This window comes from Canis lupus, chromosome 12, assembly GCF_048164855.1.
Source record: "Canis lupus baileyi chromosome 12, mCanLup2.hap1, whole genome shotgun sequence".
Taxonomy (NCBI): domain Eukaryota; kingdom Metazoa; phylum Chordata; class Mammalia; order Carnivora; family Canidae; genus Canis; species Canis lupus.
In genome coordinates, this window is record NC_132849.1 from 2,866,700 (window position 1) to 2,886,965 (window position 20,266).

The following is a 20,266-nucleotide window of genomic DNA, read 5'->3' on the forward strand; positions in this document are numbered from 1 at the left end:
CCATTTCCTGCCTTGCTACCTGTCGGTTCTATGGTATGAGGAAATAATGCAATCTATTTGAGTTTTTGTTTACTTGATCTGTAAAGTGGTAGTAACACTTATGCCTTAGGACTGTCATGAAAATAAAGTGAGATAATGTATGGACAAAGCCTGGCACATAGTGGGAGTTGACCATAGGATTTACTAGCCTGCTAAAAGTCGAAGCTAGTTTTGCCATAAACATGAGCAGTATTTGTGATCTGGAAATGCTTCCTCTGTTTTTAAAATCTGGCTCATTTTTTTTAAGGTCCTCCTTCACCAACTAAAACTGCCAAAATGGTGAGTACACAGTGGTCCTCAAATGCTTCTTCCTAATCCAGCAAGACAGATGCAGTGCTCCCCTCCGTAAGAACAGCCCTCCGTGGTGGTGATTATCTATTGGGAGAAGTGAGGACGCATACTTCCCTGGGCTTGTATCAGAAACTCTGGGGAAGCATGTGTGTTAGAAGAGGTGGGGTTTCTGTTAAATAGACAGAAGGGTTAAGTATTTCTGTTGAATTATAGAGGCACATATGACCAGTAATCCTGTCCTCTAAATGGTAAAGCACAAGCACACTGAAGTGACTACTTAGAAGTCTTTTGCTTTCTTCATGTTTCCGAGGAGGGTAAGGAAATCGCTAAATGTTAGGGCAGATAATAAACACTCTTCCATCTTCTCCCTGACACCCAAAGACAAGCAGTGGTAGCTTCCCATAATTTCCTGGGGACTGCAAACACCCACATTTAGATAATCTTCTTAATGATGGATTAAGCAAGACTTTCTAGAGTAACTGTGGCCTCTGGGCTCAATTGGCTTGTTATCAAAGTGATAGGCTGTCAGACTTAAAAGGTTTTCTTTGGCATTCTTCTGACTGAGTAGCCTATTTCAGGACCCGTATAGCCAATAAGACCTAACAAAGGGTACAGCAAACAGTGCCAGGAAAGAAAGTGTGCTAGGTATAAGATATGAGGCTGCTGAGATCTCCACAACGAATGTGGGTATGGCTACAAAGACAATTACATCTAAAATCATAATTTAGTTCTACTTTGCTTGATTGGGAGTTATCATTGTACATTTTTTCTAATCTAAGTTAAATGTGTCTTAACCAAGTACACATGGCTGTAAGGGTGAACCTCTCCAAGACTGCAGACAGCCTGTGGCTCTGACCCTGCCACCCACCCAGCTTGTAATCCGTTGATGTACCCAGTTAACACAAGAGTTTTATGAACTAATCGGCTATCTGTTAAAAAAAAAAAAAAAAAAAAAAAAAAAAAAAAAAAAAACTAAGTAAGGCCATTTTCTGTTTCAGAAAACAGATACAAAGGAAAATTTAGGAAGTTTGGAGGCCATAAATGAGCCCATTCCCCAGCCTATGCCTTTTCCACCCAGCATTATCAGGTCAGGATCTCCAAAATTGGATCCTTCAGAGGTCTACCTGAAATCGAAGACTTTATATGAAGATAAACGTAAGTAGTTGTAGAATATTTCAGGAGCACTTGAGACAAAATACATTTGGATTTTTTGAAAAAACTGGAACCTTCCCATCTTTCAAAACCATATTGAAAAATTATTCCTTCATCCTCATTTTCATATGACTCTGGGCTTCTTCCATTTATTTTCAACATTCATTCCTTCATTTTTTTCAAAACCAGGGACTAAGTGCCTACTATCTACCTAACACCGCAGTAAGTGATGGGAATACAGAGACAAGTAGGTTCTGTAGGCAGTGCGCCACAAAGATGATTAAACCTAAGTGGAAAAGATAAATATATAATAAAAAAAGGTGTGCATAAAAAGTACAAATAAGCCTCACATGGATCCAAAGGAGGAAACGGGCCATTTTAGCAATGGGGGTAGTAGGAAGTATCAGCTACTGTTCACCAAGTCTTTAAAGATGAAGAGGTGTTAAAAAAAAAAGAAGAAGAGGTGTTTATGAGATAAAAAGGGAAGAAAGCAGGAATAACCTTTGCAAATTGACCTTGCATGGCCTGGGTTCTGCAAGTAGCTCAGGTTGGCTGGGTGCAGTTGGCAAGGGAAACCAGAGGGGAGAGTAGGCTCAGCTGGGGAAGGTGGGTTAGGCCATTCTGAGGAAGCTGGAGTCCATCATTGAAAGATAGAGAGCCTTGGGGTGGTTTAACTGTATGTAGGGATGATCGCTTTGGACTTGGGTTTCAGAGAGATTTTCCTGGCAGGAATAGGAGGGATAGTGGATCAGAGGGTGTGCAGCCTGAGGAGGAAAGCAGATTAGACTGCTCAGGGGAGTCCAGCTCAGGGGTGATGAGCCAAGAATGTGCATAAGGCAGAAATTCATTTTTTTGTGCTAATTTACTTAAAATGAGAAATCTTTTCCAAAGTAAAATTGCAGGCTACATAGGCTTGATTTTTTTAAATTAATTTGTTTTTTGAGAAATAGATCTAAATCTACCTTAGAAACTATGTACACAAAAAAAATAAAATAAAAAGAAACTATGTACACAAGTGGAAATACTACGTATAGTCAACTTCATAGTTAACCAATTCCAGATCTTTATCTTCATAGACCTAGGCCATATTCAAAAAGATGAAAGCCAGATGTAAGCACATCAAAGCAATAATTTAAATTAATGGAATCATGGAGAATCCCTTTCTTCTGACTTCTCGTTGGGAGCCCAATATATTTTTAGTATTGGTAGAAACTACCTAGTCCCTTTGGGCCACACCCATAAAGTAACTGAGTTGGGGCTCAAGAGTCTTTTATCTCTAAAGTTCTGTAATTCTAATAGGAATCATTTCTCAAAAGAGACTGCTCCTAAGGAACATTATCAAGATCTACCCCACACGGTATCACTTTTTATAGAATCCCCCAATACGTTTCTAGCAAACACTTCTCACTTGTGAATAACATTAATATTTTCTTGAAGATCAAATTATTTTAGTGGTGAAGTAGATTTTCCAGACTTAATATTCTGGTGAATGCAACCTGCCCTGTTTGGGGGACAGAATAGGGTGGGCTAAGGGCCCGGACCCTAGAAACCAAGCCGAGTTGAAATCTCAGCTCTGCCATTGATTTACTTTCTGCCTGATGCTGAGCACTTACCTCAGCCTCAGTTTCTGCAGCTGGAAAATGGGATCTGATGATAGGTGTTAGCAATCATTATTTTCTTCTAAAATAATATCATTTTGCAAAATTAGGTGAAGCGAATACGGAATACTTTTCAGAAACAGGTTTTAGCTTGGGAGTAGAATTAAGGCATCTTTTGGGCTTTCTTTCTAGGATTTGTCCACATGTTAATTTAGGTAAATTGTGCCTATCAAATGTCTAACTTAAATTGGATGATTCTGAATTTAGTGTCATAACATTGATCTGGAAGCATTAGGACGTAATGGCAGTATTAATGCTGAATACATGGAAGTGGGGGAAATGTGCCTGAGCAATCTCGATACAAAGTTTTATTTAGAGTCAGATTAGGATTGAATTTTTTTAGGAGTATGCTCTCATATAAGTTTGCACAAACCAGAAGTTTCTGAGGTTATAGTTTATTGAACCCTATAATATTATCCTACTAAATAATTGCATTGTTTTATTGTAATCCTTTTCAAGTAAGTCAAAGTATTTTATTTTATTTATTTACTTTTATATTTTCTGGTTCTCCTTAGCACCAAACACCAAGGACTTGGATGTTTTTCTTCGGAAACAGGAGTCGGGGTTTGGCTTCCGGGTACTGGGAGGAGAGGGACCGGATCAGTCTGTAAGTTCAGCTACTTCAGAATTTGGCTACTCCTATGAACTTTCAGGTGGCCATTTGGTAGAATATGGTGGTTTTGTTTTATTTGATTTTTTCTTTTTTAAGATTTTGTTAAAACTGTCTTCTCGGCATCTCACTAATGTAGGCAGGATTGCATTTCTGTTTGTGTGGTGGTCTCGCAGTTACCATGGTGTGGCTGAGGCCAGAACTGAGTGTGTCCACCATAAGTTGACCCATCATTAATTTCTGTATTTCTCTAGGTGCCTGCAGCTTATTTTCAATTTTTATTTCCCTTTGCCTTTGGTAAATTTGAAGACTTTTGCCTTCTGTAAGAAAGAAGCATCCTGTTTACCACAATCAGTCTGTTTGAATGAATGCTCCATAAGCAGGTGGCATGAGTCTGCGCATATTATGTCACCTACTCTTATTAATGGGTTGACATTTTTCATGCTCAGTCCTTTGGGTGCCATTTCATCTGCTGTACCTATGAAACTAGGAAAATATAAAATAATTGAGGTTTCTGTTCTGAAAGCATAAGGGTTATGTTTGTAAAGCATTTAAAATCTAGAACTTTATACACAATTCTCACATAAGTTTTGAGAACACATGTAATGGGTTCTATTTTTAAGTTTTGCCCTTAGTTTGAATGACAGAGAAGTAATATGCTTTTTTGTTAAGTTGGAGAACATATTTAAGTTCTTTACTGTATAGTATAAGAAAGACAAAAAAAAAGACATTATTATCAAGCTTGAAAGGTAACAATAATCTTTTAAAATGACAGGCTTCTTTCTATTTCTGAATAGAACAGTTGATTTATGTATTATAAATGTGATCTAATTAGCCATATTTGCTATAGTAAAACAGTTATCAGAGACAAAGCTTAAGGCAGGTTGACTTATGCAGGGCAAATAGACAATACCTTGATTGTTCTTGGTAGAAGACGTGATTTTGTTTTATTGCTTCCTATTTTGTTGATACAGTCAGTGGTGACTAAGACATTTTAAGAATTTATCTCAGGGGCGCCTGGGTGGCTCAATCAATTAGGCATCTGCCTTTGGCTCAGGTCTAGATCCCAGGGTCCTGGGAGTGAACCCCACATCATGTTCCCCGCTAAGCAGGGAGCCTGTTTCTCCCTCTACCTGCTGCTCCCCCTGCTTGTGTTTTCTCTCTTTCTCTCTCTCTGTCTCTCTCAAATAAATAAAGTCTTTAAAAAAAAAAAAAAGAGGAGGAGTTTATCTCAATGTGGGAGAAACCTTTCTCTTAAATGTCAAGTTTTAGCAGCTCTGAAATTAGCGCAGACATTCAGGATTCCATAATTACAGGATTCTAACTGCTGGCAAACAAAACGAACAGATCCACTTACCTAGATGTGAGTGGACCTCAGGCCACTCTCTTCTCCCCTAAGATATCACTGCTCTGAGACTTAGGAACAAGAAATGCTTCTCTGTTGTATATACTGAATTTCTACTAATAGCCATATGTTACAGGAGTATCTTAAGAATTATCCTGGTTGCTGTGAACAGTGTGTAGAAAAACCTTTGCTGATGGCATTCGGTATACTTTTTGTGCTTTTTAGTAGCTACTCCACAGAACTGCATTTTTTTTAGTGCATTTGTTTTGTTGTATTGATAGAAGTGAATGTGGCACTTCTAAAGTTCTTGAATAGCTTTGCATTTTCCATCTTGGTTGTACTCATCCCTGAAGATCCAGAAGAGATCATGTAGTGTAGTTATGTGAAGTGCCATTTTGGAGAATAGTCGCTTTCTAAGATACTACCTTTCTCAGGTGTTCATAATTGAACTGCAAAAATCTGTTGGTTTCCTTAGCACTAGATCAGGAAGTCTTTAACTTAGTAGGGAAGGGTCATGGTAGATCTTAGTTGACTGTGTAGATTGACTGATCTTAGTTGACTGTATAGACCAACCTATACTTTGGTATCTTATCAGATCTACATTGGAGCCATCATCCCTCTGGGTGCAGCAGAGAAGGATGGTCGGCTCCGTGCAGCAGACGAACTGATGTGCATTGATGGAATTCCTGTCAAAGGGAAGTCACACAAACAAGTCTTGGACCTCATGACAACTGCTGCTCGAAATGGCCATGTGCTTTTAACTGTCAGAAGAAAGATCTTCTATGGTGGTATGTGAACTTGTTCCTGCTCTGATAGGTTAATAAAGAAACAAAGACACTTAGTCCATTTTCTATATGGTTTTGCAGATTACTATGTTTTAATAGTGTATGAGATAAGCCATTTAGTGTGGTCCAGGGCCTCATGGTGGAAGGCCATATAAGGTCAAAAGGATCCAGAAATAATTCTGCTATCAAAAAAGAGAAAGAAATTTGGTGCCCCTATATTAAGATTACATGAACATATTGACAGACTTTGCCAATGTGGTATTGGGTATTGTGGATGGGAATATCAAGTTAAGTCTGTTTTCTTAAAAACAAATACAGTTAGTTTTTTAGTCATATCAAGATATCCCTTTAGCTGAATATCAAAAGATTTTGTTTGGGTCCTGATGATCCTAAATATTCAAAGAGAGCAGAATGTTTCTGCTTGTTAAGTATTAATATGATATAATATAACATTTAAGAAAACCATTCATTGAGTGCTTACTCTGTCTCAGACATATAGGTTCTTTTATGTAGTCTTTATGACACTATGATGTAAGTACTGTCATTATTCAGTTTTATAGTTACCTACAGAATAGTTAAGGGACACACAGCTGGTAAGTAGTAGGACCAGGATTAAAACATGGAGTTTAATTATAGAGCCTGGGGTCTAAACCATTACATGAGGATATAAATACACTTTTCTCATCAATAACTCTGTGAGTATTATATCGGAATTTTCAGAAGTGAATTCTTGCCACTTTAAGATTTTAAAAAGACAATCCTATAGCACAAGAATGTAAGCTTCATAAAGGGATATTTACCCACTGAGTTAACTGCTATTTCCCCAATACATAAAACGGTGACTGCCTGGCACAGAGTGGACATCAGTGAATGTTTGTGGACTTGATGAATATTTGCATTACTCTTAAAATGAGGCGCTGTGTTTTTGATTGCAGCATCCAAAGTAAAGGCCTGCCTGTTTTCTTAAGTATCAGACATTTAGGGCAGCTCTGGTGGCTCAGCGGTTTAGCACCGCCTTCAGCCCAGGGCATGATCCTGGAGACCTGGGATCAAGTCCCACATCGGGCTCCCTGCATGGAGCCTGCTTCTTCCTCTGCCTGTGTCTCTACCTCTCTCTGTCTCTCATGAAATAAATAAAATATTTTAAAATAAATAAATAAATAAATATCAAGCATTTAGAGACACATACAGATTTTAATGCAGTGTTGGTTGTGTTGGGGTCGGAACATAACCACATGAAGTAAAAAATGTGATGTGCAACTAGAGGTTGGTTCTCTCCCTAAAGCATCATGAAGTTTCATAGTAGTTTGATATTATTGGAGTCATTTAGCTAGTTCATTATAACCATACATTATACCAAAAGAAACCTTTGTTTTTCATTAATTGATGGGATATTGGTGGTACTTTGTTGAAATTCTAAAACATAATCCCAGAATTATGTAGTTTTTGAGCCAAAGGAGCCCTTACATATGGGTATTCCTCAGTGGCAGTATGTTGTGGTTGTTGTTAATGATGGTTTGCATCAAATTATGGCACAAAATTTGCCTGTTTTTTAATCGGTTAGTACTAACTTGTGTCATTCTTTCTCGAATTCTTATGTCACATTTGAATAGGAAAAAAACGATAGAAGTTAACTCTCCATTTCCTGAGTATTCCTATGACCTATTCTATGCCGAAGAGAATTGGCTGTTCATGTGGACAGCTTGTTATATGCTGGACGGGGTAGGAGTAGGGCTGCTGGTGGTTAGCGCATCTGATATCAATCAGGAAAACTGCATTTATAAAACACATCGTAGAAGACAAATCCCGTGTTGATAGCTAACTTGTCCACCAGCTAGGGGCAGGATCTCGACCCTGATGCTGTGACCTCCCCAACATCACGAACATTAGTCCTGTGCTAAGTTATATTTAAAGTTGATTTTAAAAGGAAGTTTGCCGTGTTATTTTTCATTACCGGCTTTTGTTAAAATTATTGGTCAAAATCTTGCTTGAATTAAGACAATTTCAAGAAGGATTGGTTTACCATGAACTTTCATGGAAGCTTTGAAAAGCTTCCTTTAGGGCAGCCCAGGTGGCTCAGTGGTTTAGCGCCGCCTTCAGTCCAGGGCCTGATCCTGGAGACCCGGGATCGAGTCTCACATTGGGTTTCCTGCATGGAGCCTGCTTCTCCCTCTGCCCGTGTCTCTGCCTCTCTCTCCTCTCTGTGTAGTCTCATGAATAAATAAATAAAATCTTAAAAAAGAAAAGAAAAGCTTCCTTTAGGGCAGCCCGGGTGGCTCAGCGATTTAGCACCGCCTTTAGCCCTTGGCGTGATCCTGGAGACCTGGAATCGAGTCCCACATCAGGCTCCCTGCATGGAGCCTGCTTCTCCCTCTGCCTGTGTTTGTGTCTGTGCCTTTTTCTCTCTCTGTGTCTCTCATGAATAAATAAATAAATAAAATCTTAAAAAAAAAAAAGAAAACTTCCTTTAAAGGAGAAAATATATATAATTCTTCCAGTTACACACTTGAAGAGAATTTAAGACGTCAGACACTGCTGCAGCCTATATTTGCGCTCTGATTACGTCCAGAGCTCACATGGGGGGATTGATTTTCTATACTGTAGGCTATCCAAAACTACATTTTCTCATGAAAGGTATAGCACAAAAGCACTTTAGTTAACAAAAAATATGATGTTCTGAAAATACCAGAATTGGTCATGTTTATTATAGAGAAACAACCGGAGGATGACAGCTCTCAAGCCCTCCTCTCAGCACAGAATGGCTCTCCCCGCCTCAACCGAGCAGAGGTCCCAGCCAGGCCTGCTTTGCAAGAGGCCTATGATGTAGTCTTGCAACGAAAAGAAAATGAAGGATTTGGCTTTGTCATCCTCACCTCCAAAAACAAACCACCTCCAGGAGGTAAGGGCCGCTGGATTGATTACCTATTGTCCCTGCAATTTTAATCTCCTGAGTCTCTCAATGGGCTTTGTGAGACTAATTAGGAATTATGTATAAATTGCCTTAGAGACTTATCTTTTTAAGAATGATGGATGTTTTCTTTATTTTCAAAACCAGGTAATCCAAACCTAAACTTCCAGGCTTCAGGTTTATCTATCATCTCAGATTCCATAAAATCGGTCTTGGCAGCTCCGGTTGCATCCAGGTTATCCCATGGCAGTAGATTAGGGGCGTGCCCTAATAATAGATTCAACAAAAGGACAATGCTGAGTTTTTTTCAAATAAGGAGGCATAGGTGGTTGGTTTTGTTTTGATTTTTTAATTAGGAGAAACTGTATGCAGAAATGAATTAAATGCTAGAAGCAGTTGCAAAGAAGCAAAACAGATTAATAGAAAAATCATGACCCAAATATGTCTTAAAAAGTCCTTTTGTATTGTTTGATCATAATTGCCACATTCCAGCTCTAAAGGAAACTCCTTGAGTGACAAGAGGCATTCTTATCTTTTATATATGTGTCACTGAAAGTAAAAATTTTGTCAGAACTTTAAACATTAATCTAAATATCCTGAACCCAGTTTAACAGAATATTGTTACCTGGGAAGGTTGAATATATATATTAATTCCTTCAACAAAGGAGGAATTACCTCTAGTATGTACAGGGCTCTTACGATCCAGCAAATTAAATATTTGTTTTGCCTTTATGTTTCTAAGAAGTAATCATCTTTAAATATAAGCATAAGATCCAAATGAAAATAAGATGAGAACCAGAAAATTGGGATTGATCGATCATACTTGTCTGGTGACTTTATTTTTCCAAGTCAAATGGTAAACATCTTTGACCACAGGAAAATGTGCTCTTGCCTTTGCGGGTGGATTTGATTCTATCGTAAATAGTGAGATCCTCTTAGACTAAACGGTCACTAAAATCTTAGAAAAAGAAGAAAACCCTTTCAGTAGTTGTAAGCCAAGCCAATTTGCAAAAATATTGCTAAAATCAATGCAAGTGTGTAAAGGAAGAAGGTTTCTGTGACATGGCTGAGTTATTACTATAGTATCAGGTCACTGCTCACTGATAACTAGTTTCCATTTTCCAGAAGCAGTTGCTATGGTAACACTTGGAACTGGAACTGTCACTGATGCTCTGAGGATGATTATGTGGCCTGTGCTAGAAAAATGAAAAAAAGCAGATTTCTGGTGGATTTCGTGTTGTATCATTGGAAATCAGCTTTTCCTAAACCAAATAAGCATGTTAGATAACCATATTGGTATTCTAAGGCCATACGATGACCCTACACATTCAGAGTAATAGAAATAGTGCAAGATTATTACTCCGTGTGATAGATGCTGACCGCTTTTTACACTGAAGATCATCCTTTTCTAAGACTGCCAAAAGTAAAGGAAGAGTCTAGGGTCCCCCATAAAACAAAGCAATACGAAGGAATTCAGTAAAATAAGTTGCATTGCTTTATATAGGTTTAAAATTTCTATATTATTTGCTTATGTTTAAAAGTTATATTGCATTTTAATATATTAAGTATATCCTTTTTGTGTAGATTTGTCTGTATTTAAATTTTTAAAATATTTTTTTATTTATTCATTTTGTTTCTTACTATGTTGATGGTTCTGTGTACCAGAGATGCTAGATTTCTGTATGAGACAGAGTCATTAGGTGCTGGGCTCTGTAATCAGACAACCTTGGATTCAAAGCCCCGCTTATGTCTTTTAATAGCTGTCTGATCTTGGGCAAATTACTTACCCTCCAAGAGCTCCAATTTCCTCTGTAAGATGAGGATGATGATAACACTTCTTGTCTCAGAGGAGTCTAAGGATTAAAACAGATAATACATGTGAGCCTTTAGCCTGGACCTTCAATGAATGTTGGCTGCTGCTGCTTGTCGGAGCTTCTGCTGCTCTCACCATTGTGTTATTTATAAAACTGTTTGTCACTGACTCTTGCTTTTTTTTTTGGGGGGGGGGGGACTTTTAAAAAGTTTATCAATACTTGAGTAACGAGATGGGAAAGAAAGCCCAATTAAAATATAAGATCAAGGCAACAGCTCATGTATAGCAGGAAATGAGTGTTTGCAGCTCATTAATTATCAATCCAAATGGTAAATTAGTTAGGCTTCGGGTGTCCATGAATTTTATATAAAGTACCTGAGATCTTCTGTCATTGGTGCAAACCCAGAATTGGTAATTTTCCTGAAATGCTAGTTGATGTTCTCACAAAATGCTGAGTCCTACGGGCCTTCTTCTTGGGATCCCACTCGTCTCCTATAGATAGAAGGAGGGTCCTGGGGGGTGTAGGTGAGGAGCTGCCACTCACAACGACTGAGCAGTAGCTTGCGAACTGCATCACAGAGGAAGTGTGCTCTAGACAAGAGTTAGCACAGGTGAAAAGGCAAGGGAAACTGTCGGAATAGATCACTCTTTATGGACCCCCTCTTGCTATACGTTAGTACTCTGTTCAGGATAGATTATTTCTTCCTTCTGATTACATGTATTTTCCAGCAACATTTGTCCCAAGCAGAGTTCCCGGTAGCATCTCTGACACCAGTCATGAAATTCTGAGATTCTTGGGCGCCTGGGTAGCTCAGTCAGTTAAGCGTCTGCCTTCAGCTTGGGTCATGATCCCAGGGTCCTGGGATCGAGCCTGGCGTCAGGCTCCTCGCACAGCAGGGAGTCTGCTTCTACCTCTCCCCCTGCTCATGCTCCCTCTCTCTCACTCAATGAATAGAGTACCTAGAAAAGACCTCTATTTAAGATGAAAAGGACTGGGATCCCTGGGTGGCGCAGCGGTTTGGCGCCTGCCTTTGGCCCAGGGCGTGATCCTGGAGATCCGGGATCAAATCCCACGTCAGGCTCCCGGTGCATGGAGCCTGCTTCTCCCTCTGCCTGTGTCTCTGCCTCTCTCTCTCTCACTGTGTGCCTATCATGAATAAATAAAAATTAAAAAAAAAAAAAGATGAAAAGGACTTGGCTAGTTTTTGTTTTGCCAGTGCTTCAGAGGTTTTAGTATTTCCCTTTCTTATCATATACTTTTCAGTTCTGCTTGCAAAGTGTTCTTTGAGAGGGGACATTTCCAGTTACTGCCCTTTCTTTTCCTGAAAGGAATGTTATAAGAGCACGAAAGTGACCTCAGCAGCTGGACAAGCCCACCTGGGAGGCAGATTTAGGCCAAAGATGAATGAAGACGGATAAACTGGTTTTATGGCAAATGCCCGTGGACTTTGTATACCAGCAAAAGCAAGGCAGGACTTCAGACTTTTGTTGGCTATGTGTACTCTCCAGGGTTACCTTGAAAACTTTCTAGCCTTTAGAAGTTCTCCTTCTACTGGTCTCTTTGCTGTTTTCAGCTGTTTTGGTAGAACTGCTGTAAATGCTCAGGCTGTAATAGACTACTTTTGCCTTCTTCACCCAGACAGCTAGCCCTTCAGGATGTTGTGTACCAAGATTTGCCCGTTCCCTTTGAGCACATTGCTCCCATGATGAGACAGGTACCCCTGGCACTTCAGAGACTCATTTTGTTTGATGCTTTCCCAAGTCTGAACAAACCCCTTGCAGTGTGTCCAGGGCTGACTGATTGGCTTCTCAAGACATGTAGGATGAACACCATGTCCCGGTAGATCTTTTCTAAGGTAGAGAGTAACTGAGGTATTGCATTAGGTCACTACCTGGCCACTGTCCACCTCAGCATCCTTTTCTGACATGCCACCTACTCTAAGTGAAGCACTCACACCAGCCTTGGCTTGGGACATGGCCCATCCTGCTCTGGCACCTTTCTCATCACTTTGTTTGCAGGATAAGTGCTTGATATAATTCAGAGCTAAAAGGCACTTGCTCCAACATTGACTTCCTCCATTTCAGGATAAACGCTCTCTCAATGTAGAATCCTAGAAGGGCCGGGGAATGGCATTGTCTGTGGGGCTGTAAATCATGGCCAAGCATAACTTCCAGTTCAAATGAAGGCCTATTAAAATGTCCCTAACACACACCTACTCTGACTCAGAAATACTAGTCAGGAGCCCATTTTACTCTGGAAATTAAACATACTCAGAGTGCCATTTTAAACATAAATTATTCGTAACAGTCAGTGGTCAACAGGAGGCAAGTGCCTAAGAAGTTTACTGACCTCAATAAGGAAATTAAGGAACATGGGAGGAACATTTCTTTCTTAATTCAAATGCCTCTTAATTAAAAAGGGTAAAAGATATTTGGACAAGATTTCCTGAATGTCTGAGAACTCATTTTAAGCCGTAATAACAGCAGTGTCTCAATAGTCTAGGAAAGCCTTCAGCATCAGGAGCCAGTAGAACTGCACAGCGTATCTTCGCAAGTCTCTTAGACCCTGCTTTGTGCATTCAGGGTAGAATTTTATCCATGAGCCAAATAATCTCAATGTTAAACATTTTGTATTCTGATTCCCCTCAGCTTTTCTAATTTTAAAAAAATTTGAAGGCAAGGTGCTTAGGTGGCTCAGGGTTTGAGCGTCTGCCTTTGGTTCAGGGCATGATCCTAGGTCCTGGGATCGAGTCCCACATGGGGCTCCCCATAGGGAGCCTGCTTCTCCCTCTGCCTGTGCCTCTGCCTCTCGTGTTTCTCATGAGTAAATAAATAAAATCTTAAAAAATATATGAAGGCATAAACAAAAGGAGTTAATTTTGCTATAGAACTAAGTAGGATTCGTTTTAACGGTCAGTCGTTTCATCGTGCCTGTATTTCTGACCAGTAACTTCTGAGTCCTGACCTTGAATTTGAACTGCATTTATTTACAAGGTCCCCCGGGGTAATAAATGCCCCTTCAGCAGAACCACAGATGGTTTCATTGTGGCGGTTTCTGAAATAGCCAAAATACGATGCAGCCCCAATGGCCAGCAATAAGCAGGAAACACCAGCTTCCTGAGCTGGTATCCTAAGTTTCAATGAAGTCGGTAGCCTGCAAGCAGGATTGTTAGGACAACAATATAAAATTGGAGAAAGGTTTATGTGCTCTGATTGCAGCTGTGTAAAGAGGATCTGTGCATGTGAGCCCAGAGTGGAAGGTGGTGTGGAAATGGTTACAATTGGGTAAGATGATCACATGCAGGGTTTTGGGGTTTTTTTTGTGGGATTTTTTGCTCTGCTTTTAAAGAATGTTTTTTGGTGTTATGTTGAATTTTTAAATGCTGATAAATCCAACACTGACATATCTTAAATAATTGAAAAACTTGGGCAATTTCCCCCTCCCCCCTAGTTATTCCTCATAAAATTGGCCGAGTCATAGAAGGAAGTCCTGCGGATCGCTGTGGAAAACTGAAAATCGGAGATCACATCTCTGCGGTGAACGGGCAGTCCATTGTTGAACTGTCCCATGATAGCATTGTTCAGCTGATCAAGGATGCTGGCGTCACCGTCACACTAACGGTCGTTGCCGAGGAAGGTAAGGAGGGTGCTTTCCCCAGGCCCACGCAAGCATCCTGGGGCCTGTGGGAGGTGGCGGCTTCTTGTAGTGCCGCCAGGACCAGGGCAGGGATCGAACCATTTAGAACCATTTATACACCCCAGGGTCTCCTATTTTGCCTCTTTTGTTTAATGAATTCACAAGACAGTTTATTAAAAAGTTGTCAGTAGCTTAAGAAAAATAATCTGGTTTGTGAGTGGTGGCCGTTTCTTTTGTGCCAGAGACACAGGCACTCAGAAGTGAGAGAGACCACGACACTTCTCAGATCTTATTTTCTTTTTTTTATAATAAATTTCTTTTTATTGGTGTTCAATTTGCCAACATACAGAATAACACCCAGTGCTCATCCCGTCAAGTGCCCCCATCAGTGCCCGTCACCCATTCACCCCCACCCCCACCCCTCCCCTTCCACCACTCCTAGTTCGTTTCCCAGAGTTAGGAGTCTTCATGTTCTGTCTCCCTTTCTGATATTTCCCACACACTTCTTCTCCCTTCCCTTATATTCCCTTTCACTATTATTTATATTCCCCACATGAATGAGAACATACACTGTTTGTCCTTCTCCGATTGACTTCCTTCACTCAGCATAATACCCTCCAGTTCCATCCCCGTTGAAGCAAATGGTGGGTATTTGTCATTTCTAATGGCTGAGGAATATTCCATTGTATACATAAACCACATCTCCTTTATTTTCTTAAAATAATGTGTTAAGTTTCGGCTTGCTTGTGGGAGAGGAAATCCTCTGAAGATTCAAAGAAAGTCACCTGTGGCTCCCCAGCCTTTCATGGCAGGCCCAAGCACAGTGTGGCTCTCCTGTATCCCAGCAGCCTCCGTCTAGGTTGGGGAAGGCCAGGAAATAGGGCATAAAATACATTTGGGGTCTTGCTTCACGTTTGAGCTGCCTGGTTATCCATCATTAAGAGCTTCTAATTAGGAACCACGTTGAATGGCGCCAGTTCACACTTTGTTTATGAATCACAACGTCAGCACCACAGAATGCGCACCTCGTTTTCCCTGAGTTTGCAGAACTAAGGAGGAGAAGCCCCAAATAGCAGAATTATGAAGAGTTGGTCTTGCATGTGAAAATCCCTTGTACTATGATGTGTATTCATGCCCCCTACCCCTAGGTGCCCCCATGGTCCTCTAGCGTTGTCAGTTTCGGGATCTTTTCATTCTTGATTCTTCTATTCTTGTTTCTTCCTGTTGCCCTTCCCTCATCACCTCCTCCATTGTGGCTCCTTCCCCAGAACCCTGAGGGGTGCTTTTGTGTGCACAGGATGCCTCCCAGCTGCTCCCAGGGGCCTTTCCTACCCCTTAGACCCCATGACATCCCTGCCCCTGTCCATTTCTCTTTTCTAGTCTGTTCCAGACTCTGCTGCTCCTTCCTCCTAAAATCCTCCTCTACAGAAGCCCTAGTGCTTCCCCTTCCTCTGCACAGAAAGTGTTAGGATTTTACTCCCAGGCACCTACTAAATTGGACTCCCAGCATTGGCAGCAGACCCTCCAGCGAGGCCCCTTTGACTTCCCCTGTGAGTCCCACAGCACCCTGTAGCTCTGTGGCCCATCGAGCGTTGTTCCTGTTTGACTGTGGCCCGGTTGAAATGCTCTGCTTGGACAGCTTGGGTGGCTCTGTGGTTTAGCACCACCTTCATCCCAGGGCATGATCCTGGAGACCCTGGGCTCTCTGCATGTAGCCTGCTTCTCCCTCTGCCTGTGTCTCTGCCTCTCTCTCTCTCTCTCATGAATAAATAAATAAATAAAATCTTTTTTTTTTAATGCTCTGCTCTTGGAAGACCAAGAAAGTGTTACCAATTGAAAACATGAAAGCTTAGTAGGCGGTCAGTAAATATTTTTTGAATGAAGAAATGAGTTAAGTGGCTGAATGAAGGATGAGGGGATGAATAAACGAAGTGAAAGTTAGGAGACTTTGAGTTCTGTACTAGGACCTTGCAGGGGCGTGGATCCCCCTAAAATTGAGCCTCCGACAGACAGAGCCCCTGACGCCTCTCAGCTTGGCGGATGGCTTTAAACAAGCCACTTAGTGTCTCCCTGCTGCAGGTTTTTTCCTGTAGAATGAGGATGATCATGTGTATTTCGAGATCGCCTTGAAGATGATAGGTGAGAATGTACACCGTCTGCACAAGGCCCCTGAGGTGCTCCCTCCAACAGAAGCTTATCACCAGCCCCCTCAGCATAGCTGAACCCCGCAGCCAGGTCGCACCCATGTTTCACCACCACAGGAAAGACTCATGACATCTAGTGGGCACTTAACCACGTGGCAGGTGTGATCCTAAACACCTGATGCCTGTTCATGCCTCTCCCACTCACCCAACTCCAGGTGGGCACTGTCAGTCCTCCGTCCTGCAGATGAGGACGCTGAGCCCCCAAACAGCTGGAGAACCTGCCCACGGTCACAACACAAGTGATGGAAGGGGCGCACGAGCCTGCAGACCGGCCCAGGCCCTGCGCTCCTAACTGCCCAGCCTTCCCTAACCTGGGTATCAGAACCACCCCAGCGCCCCCTTGCCTTGCTCTGCTTGGCTTCCCTGCACTAACTTCTACCTGAGGTTATGTAACCAGTGCTTTCTTTGTTTATTACCCTCTTTCTCACCGGAATGTGGAGCCCTAGGATTCCTGTAGTTAGAGGCCTTGTCCTGCTCAGTGCTAAGTCCCACGGGAGGGCCTGAAACAATAGTAAGCACGTAGTAAGTGCTCAATAAAATGTTTCTTGAAGGACTGTTGTTACTTAATGTGACTTGGGTCAGGCTTCTTTGTCGCCATTTCTTCACTGTGATTTCTTTACTATGATCTCTAGAATCTGCTTTTTAGCCTTAAGTTTGTTCTGTGATAACCCCCCCCACAAAAAAAAAAAAAAAAAAAAAAAAAAACGGCATTAACTCACAGGAGATTACATGTCACATTTGTTTGATGGCTGCGCACAGCAGCAAGAGGAGCTCCCCAGAGTGGTGGAGCTTGCAGTCCTGTGGCTCAGTGTTTCTCTAACCATCTGTAAAAAGGATCAGTGACTTTTCTAGTCCCCTACAGCCAGCATTTTTGTGAAATACGTAAAAATTAAATGATAAATAAAAACGGAGACAGAAAATTATTTTATCAAGTCATTAGAAGATGTTTTAAATGCTTTCTCACAATGTCTATACACATCTTTTTGCTAACTGACCCAAGAACCGCACACTGAGTCACCCTGGAGAAGACGGCTCAATAGGAGACTGCTCCTTTCTCTTAGTAGAATTTTTTTTTTTCCAAAATTACCCTCTACTGTTGATAGTATTTTTTCTGAGAGGTTATCCTAAATTGCTAAGGCTATTTTTTTTCAAGGAAAAATTAACTTTGATACTATGATCCAAAACTTCTGGATGTACTCAGGATTTCCTATATAATGCCAATTATTGTTTAGGAAAAAGAGAGCCGTGCAAGGAAACCCCCTAGCAGTAACTATTTTACAGTCTATTTTATTCGCAGGCACAGCCTGTTAAAATACAATCACGTTTGACTCATCAAGTCACATTTCGGGTCACACCTTACTTTATCATATACTCAAGTGCTACTAAACTGTGGAAACATTCTGAATCTCTTATTTTTCTAAGGAGAAAAAAAATGTAGAAAGTGTCTCTTCTATCCATAAAAATGTGATTCGTGGAGTTTGTACGTCTTCCAGGTTTCTCATTGTATTCGGTATAAAATCTATCAACTGCACTGAAGGGCCAGATGAATATTTTTGGTGTTCACACCGTGTTCCAGAATCTCACCTTCAGGCCAGGGTTCAGAGCTGCGATTCCTCCCCACCCGTCCCACTACCCAGAGTTGCTTGCTGTGAATACACAGATGTCGCTGGAAAAAAGGAAATGTGACCTTTCCTTTCTTGTTTTTCCCCTTTTACCAGATACTGTTGGAGAGTTTTTATGGCCAAGGAAATGGTTAACCAAGTTCCTAAGCCAGGTGTCACAAGTGGTATAAGCTCTCCAGCGTGTTGGTAGCCAGAGACTCCCCACAGCACCGCCACCACCATCAACGTCGCCACCACTCTGCCCACCTATGTTCCCCAGCAGGACAGAGATAGGCCTGCCTGGCTCTTCTAGTCGACTGTAAAGAAATCTTCAAGTCATACTATTTTCCAGCATTGGTTTATCCTTCTGTGCCAGGTCTTGTTCATGACACTGGTCACCAGATCTACCAAGGACCGTGTCAGAATGGCTCTGGCATTGTTGCCACGGAGTTTTGGCTTGGTTTTCCCTTTATTTATCTGCATGTTCCCATTTGTCTCTATTTTCTGCTGTCATTTCTCTTCCTGCTCCCACTGGCAACCATTCTGGTGCATCATGTATGCCTTGTTTTATTTTTAAAATCCGTATTTGTGTGTGTTGGCACTTATTTTTGAGTTACATAAATAGTATTGTGTTATAGATTTTATGTGGGCTTTCTTCTCCGAATGCTCGAACCATATGTTTGTTTGTTTCTTTGACATCATGTTATTGTTCCAGGATCCAGTCCTGAGTCGTACATGATATTTATTCCTCAGATCTTTTTCCTGTGGAAAAAAGGAGTGTGATGTGCTATCTCATTGTGGGTTTGATTTTTGTTTCCCCCAGTGACAAATTATGTTGAGCACCTTTCCATGTTCTTCTGACCATTGGTGTATCTTTTGTGAAGGCCTGTCTGAATATTTCCCTCGCTTTTAATTGAGTTGTCTTTCTTACTGTTGAATTCTAAGACTCTTTATATATTCTGATAGTAGATCCTTAACAGATCTATGCCTACAAGGCTTTTTTTCCCTTCTATGGGTTCCCTTTTCACTCTCTTATGATGGTTTCCTTTGATGCACAGAAGTTTAATGTTGATGATGTCTGATTCATTTGTGTTTTACTTGGTTGTTTATGCTTCAGGTATCATAGCACCATGTGATGTTAAGATCTATCCATGTTGCTGGATGAACATAATCAGTTTCCTTTAATGACTTGACTGTTTCTCGTAATGCATATTTACCACATATTCCCCATCCACTCCCCCCACAGGCAGCCACATTGTCTCCAGCTCCCCATGAGCACACACTCTCCCAATACACTTGCATATACACCCACATCTTATAAACGGGATAAGAATTTCTTGGAGTGAGGTTGGTTGATAAAATATGTACATGTGCTGAATTTGACCAGGTCCTGTCCAGCTTCCTCCATAATGGCTGCACCTTCATTCCTGCCAGCAGCACACGAACACTTCTGTACCCGGACCTGTCTGCCAAGATGGGGCTCCAGCCTCCTTTCAAACTGGCCAGGGTATGGGAAGTGTCCTCTCATCATTTCTCTTCTTACTCATGAATTTGAGTATCTCATCAGATGCTCCTTTCAGGTTTTTTTTTTCTTCTTGTGGATTGCCTCCTCACATCCTTGTCTCATTTTTCTTGTGGGATTGTGGTCTTTTTTCTTGTTGATGTTTAGAGATTCCTTGAGAATTTTACAGGCAGTAGTCCAATTTAGTTTTAGAAAGTACAAAGACCTTTTCCTGGCATCTGTATGTTAATGTTGACCATGGTGCCCTCCACTGTACAGATATTCTTAATTAATTTATTTTTTTTTTTAAAGATTTTATTTATTTATTCATGAAAGATACAGAGACAGAGGCAGAGACACAGGCAGAGGGAGAAGCAGGCTCCATGCAGGGAGCCTGATGTGAGACTCGATCCCAGGACTCCAGGATCATGCCCTGGGCCGAAGGCAGGCCCTAAACCACTGAGCCACCCAGGGAACCCCCAGATTTTCTTAATCTAGACATAATCACATTAACCAATTTTTTTTTTTACCTTATGACGTATGCTTTTGAACTTTCACTTTAGAGAAGTTCTCCTCCCCCATCCCGTGTCACAGAGGTTTTCTCTTATGTCATGGTCTATTTGATTTGTAATTTTGCATTTAATTCTGTAGTACATCTGGAGCCTCCCTTTTACATATAGTTTTAGGAGGAATCCAGCTTTATTTTTTTATTCTCATATTGA

The 20,266-nt window shown here is 41.1% G+C and overlaps 1 protein-coding gene and 1 long non-coding RNA gene across 6 annotated transcripts in view; one reads left to right on the forward strand and one right to left on the reverse strand.

Moving 5' to 3' along the window:
• Positions 1-20,266, reverse strand: part of LOC140600616 (uncharacterized) — a 487,558-nt gene that overhangs the window by 283,777 nt on the left and 183,515 nt on the right. The gene's annotated exons all lie outside the window — the stretch shown is intronic.
• Positions 1-20,266, forward strand: part of MAGI3 (membrane associated guanylate kinase, WW and PDZ domain containing 3) — a 236,323-nt gene that overhangs the window by 192,997 nt on the left and 23,060 nt on the right. For 3 of the 5 annotated variants that reach the window (XM_072769095.1, XM_072769091.1, XM_072769093.1), the window contains exons 11-16: positions 287-318; positions 1,329-1,485; positions 3,656-3,747; positions 5,691-5,883; positions 8,591-8,779; positions 14,053-14,238. In XM_072769095.1, coding sequence (XP_072625196.1) covers positions 287-318; positions 1,329-1,485; positions 3,656-3,747; positions 5,691-5,883; positions 8,591-8,779; positions 14,053-14,238 — 849 coding nt within the window. The remainder of the gene's footprint in view (positions 1-286; positions 319-1,328; positions 1,486-3,655; positions 3,748-5,690; positions 5,884-8,590; positions 8,780-14,052; positions 14,239-20,266) is intronic. The other 2 variants (XM_072769092.1, XM_072769094.1) reach the window with 2 other exon arrangements.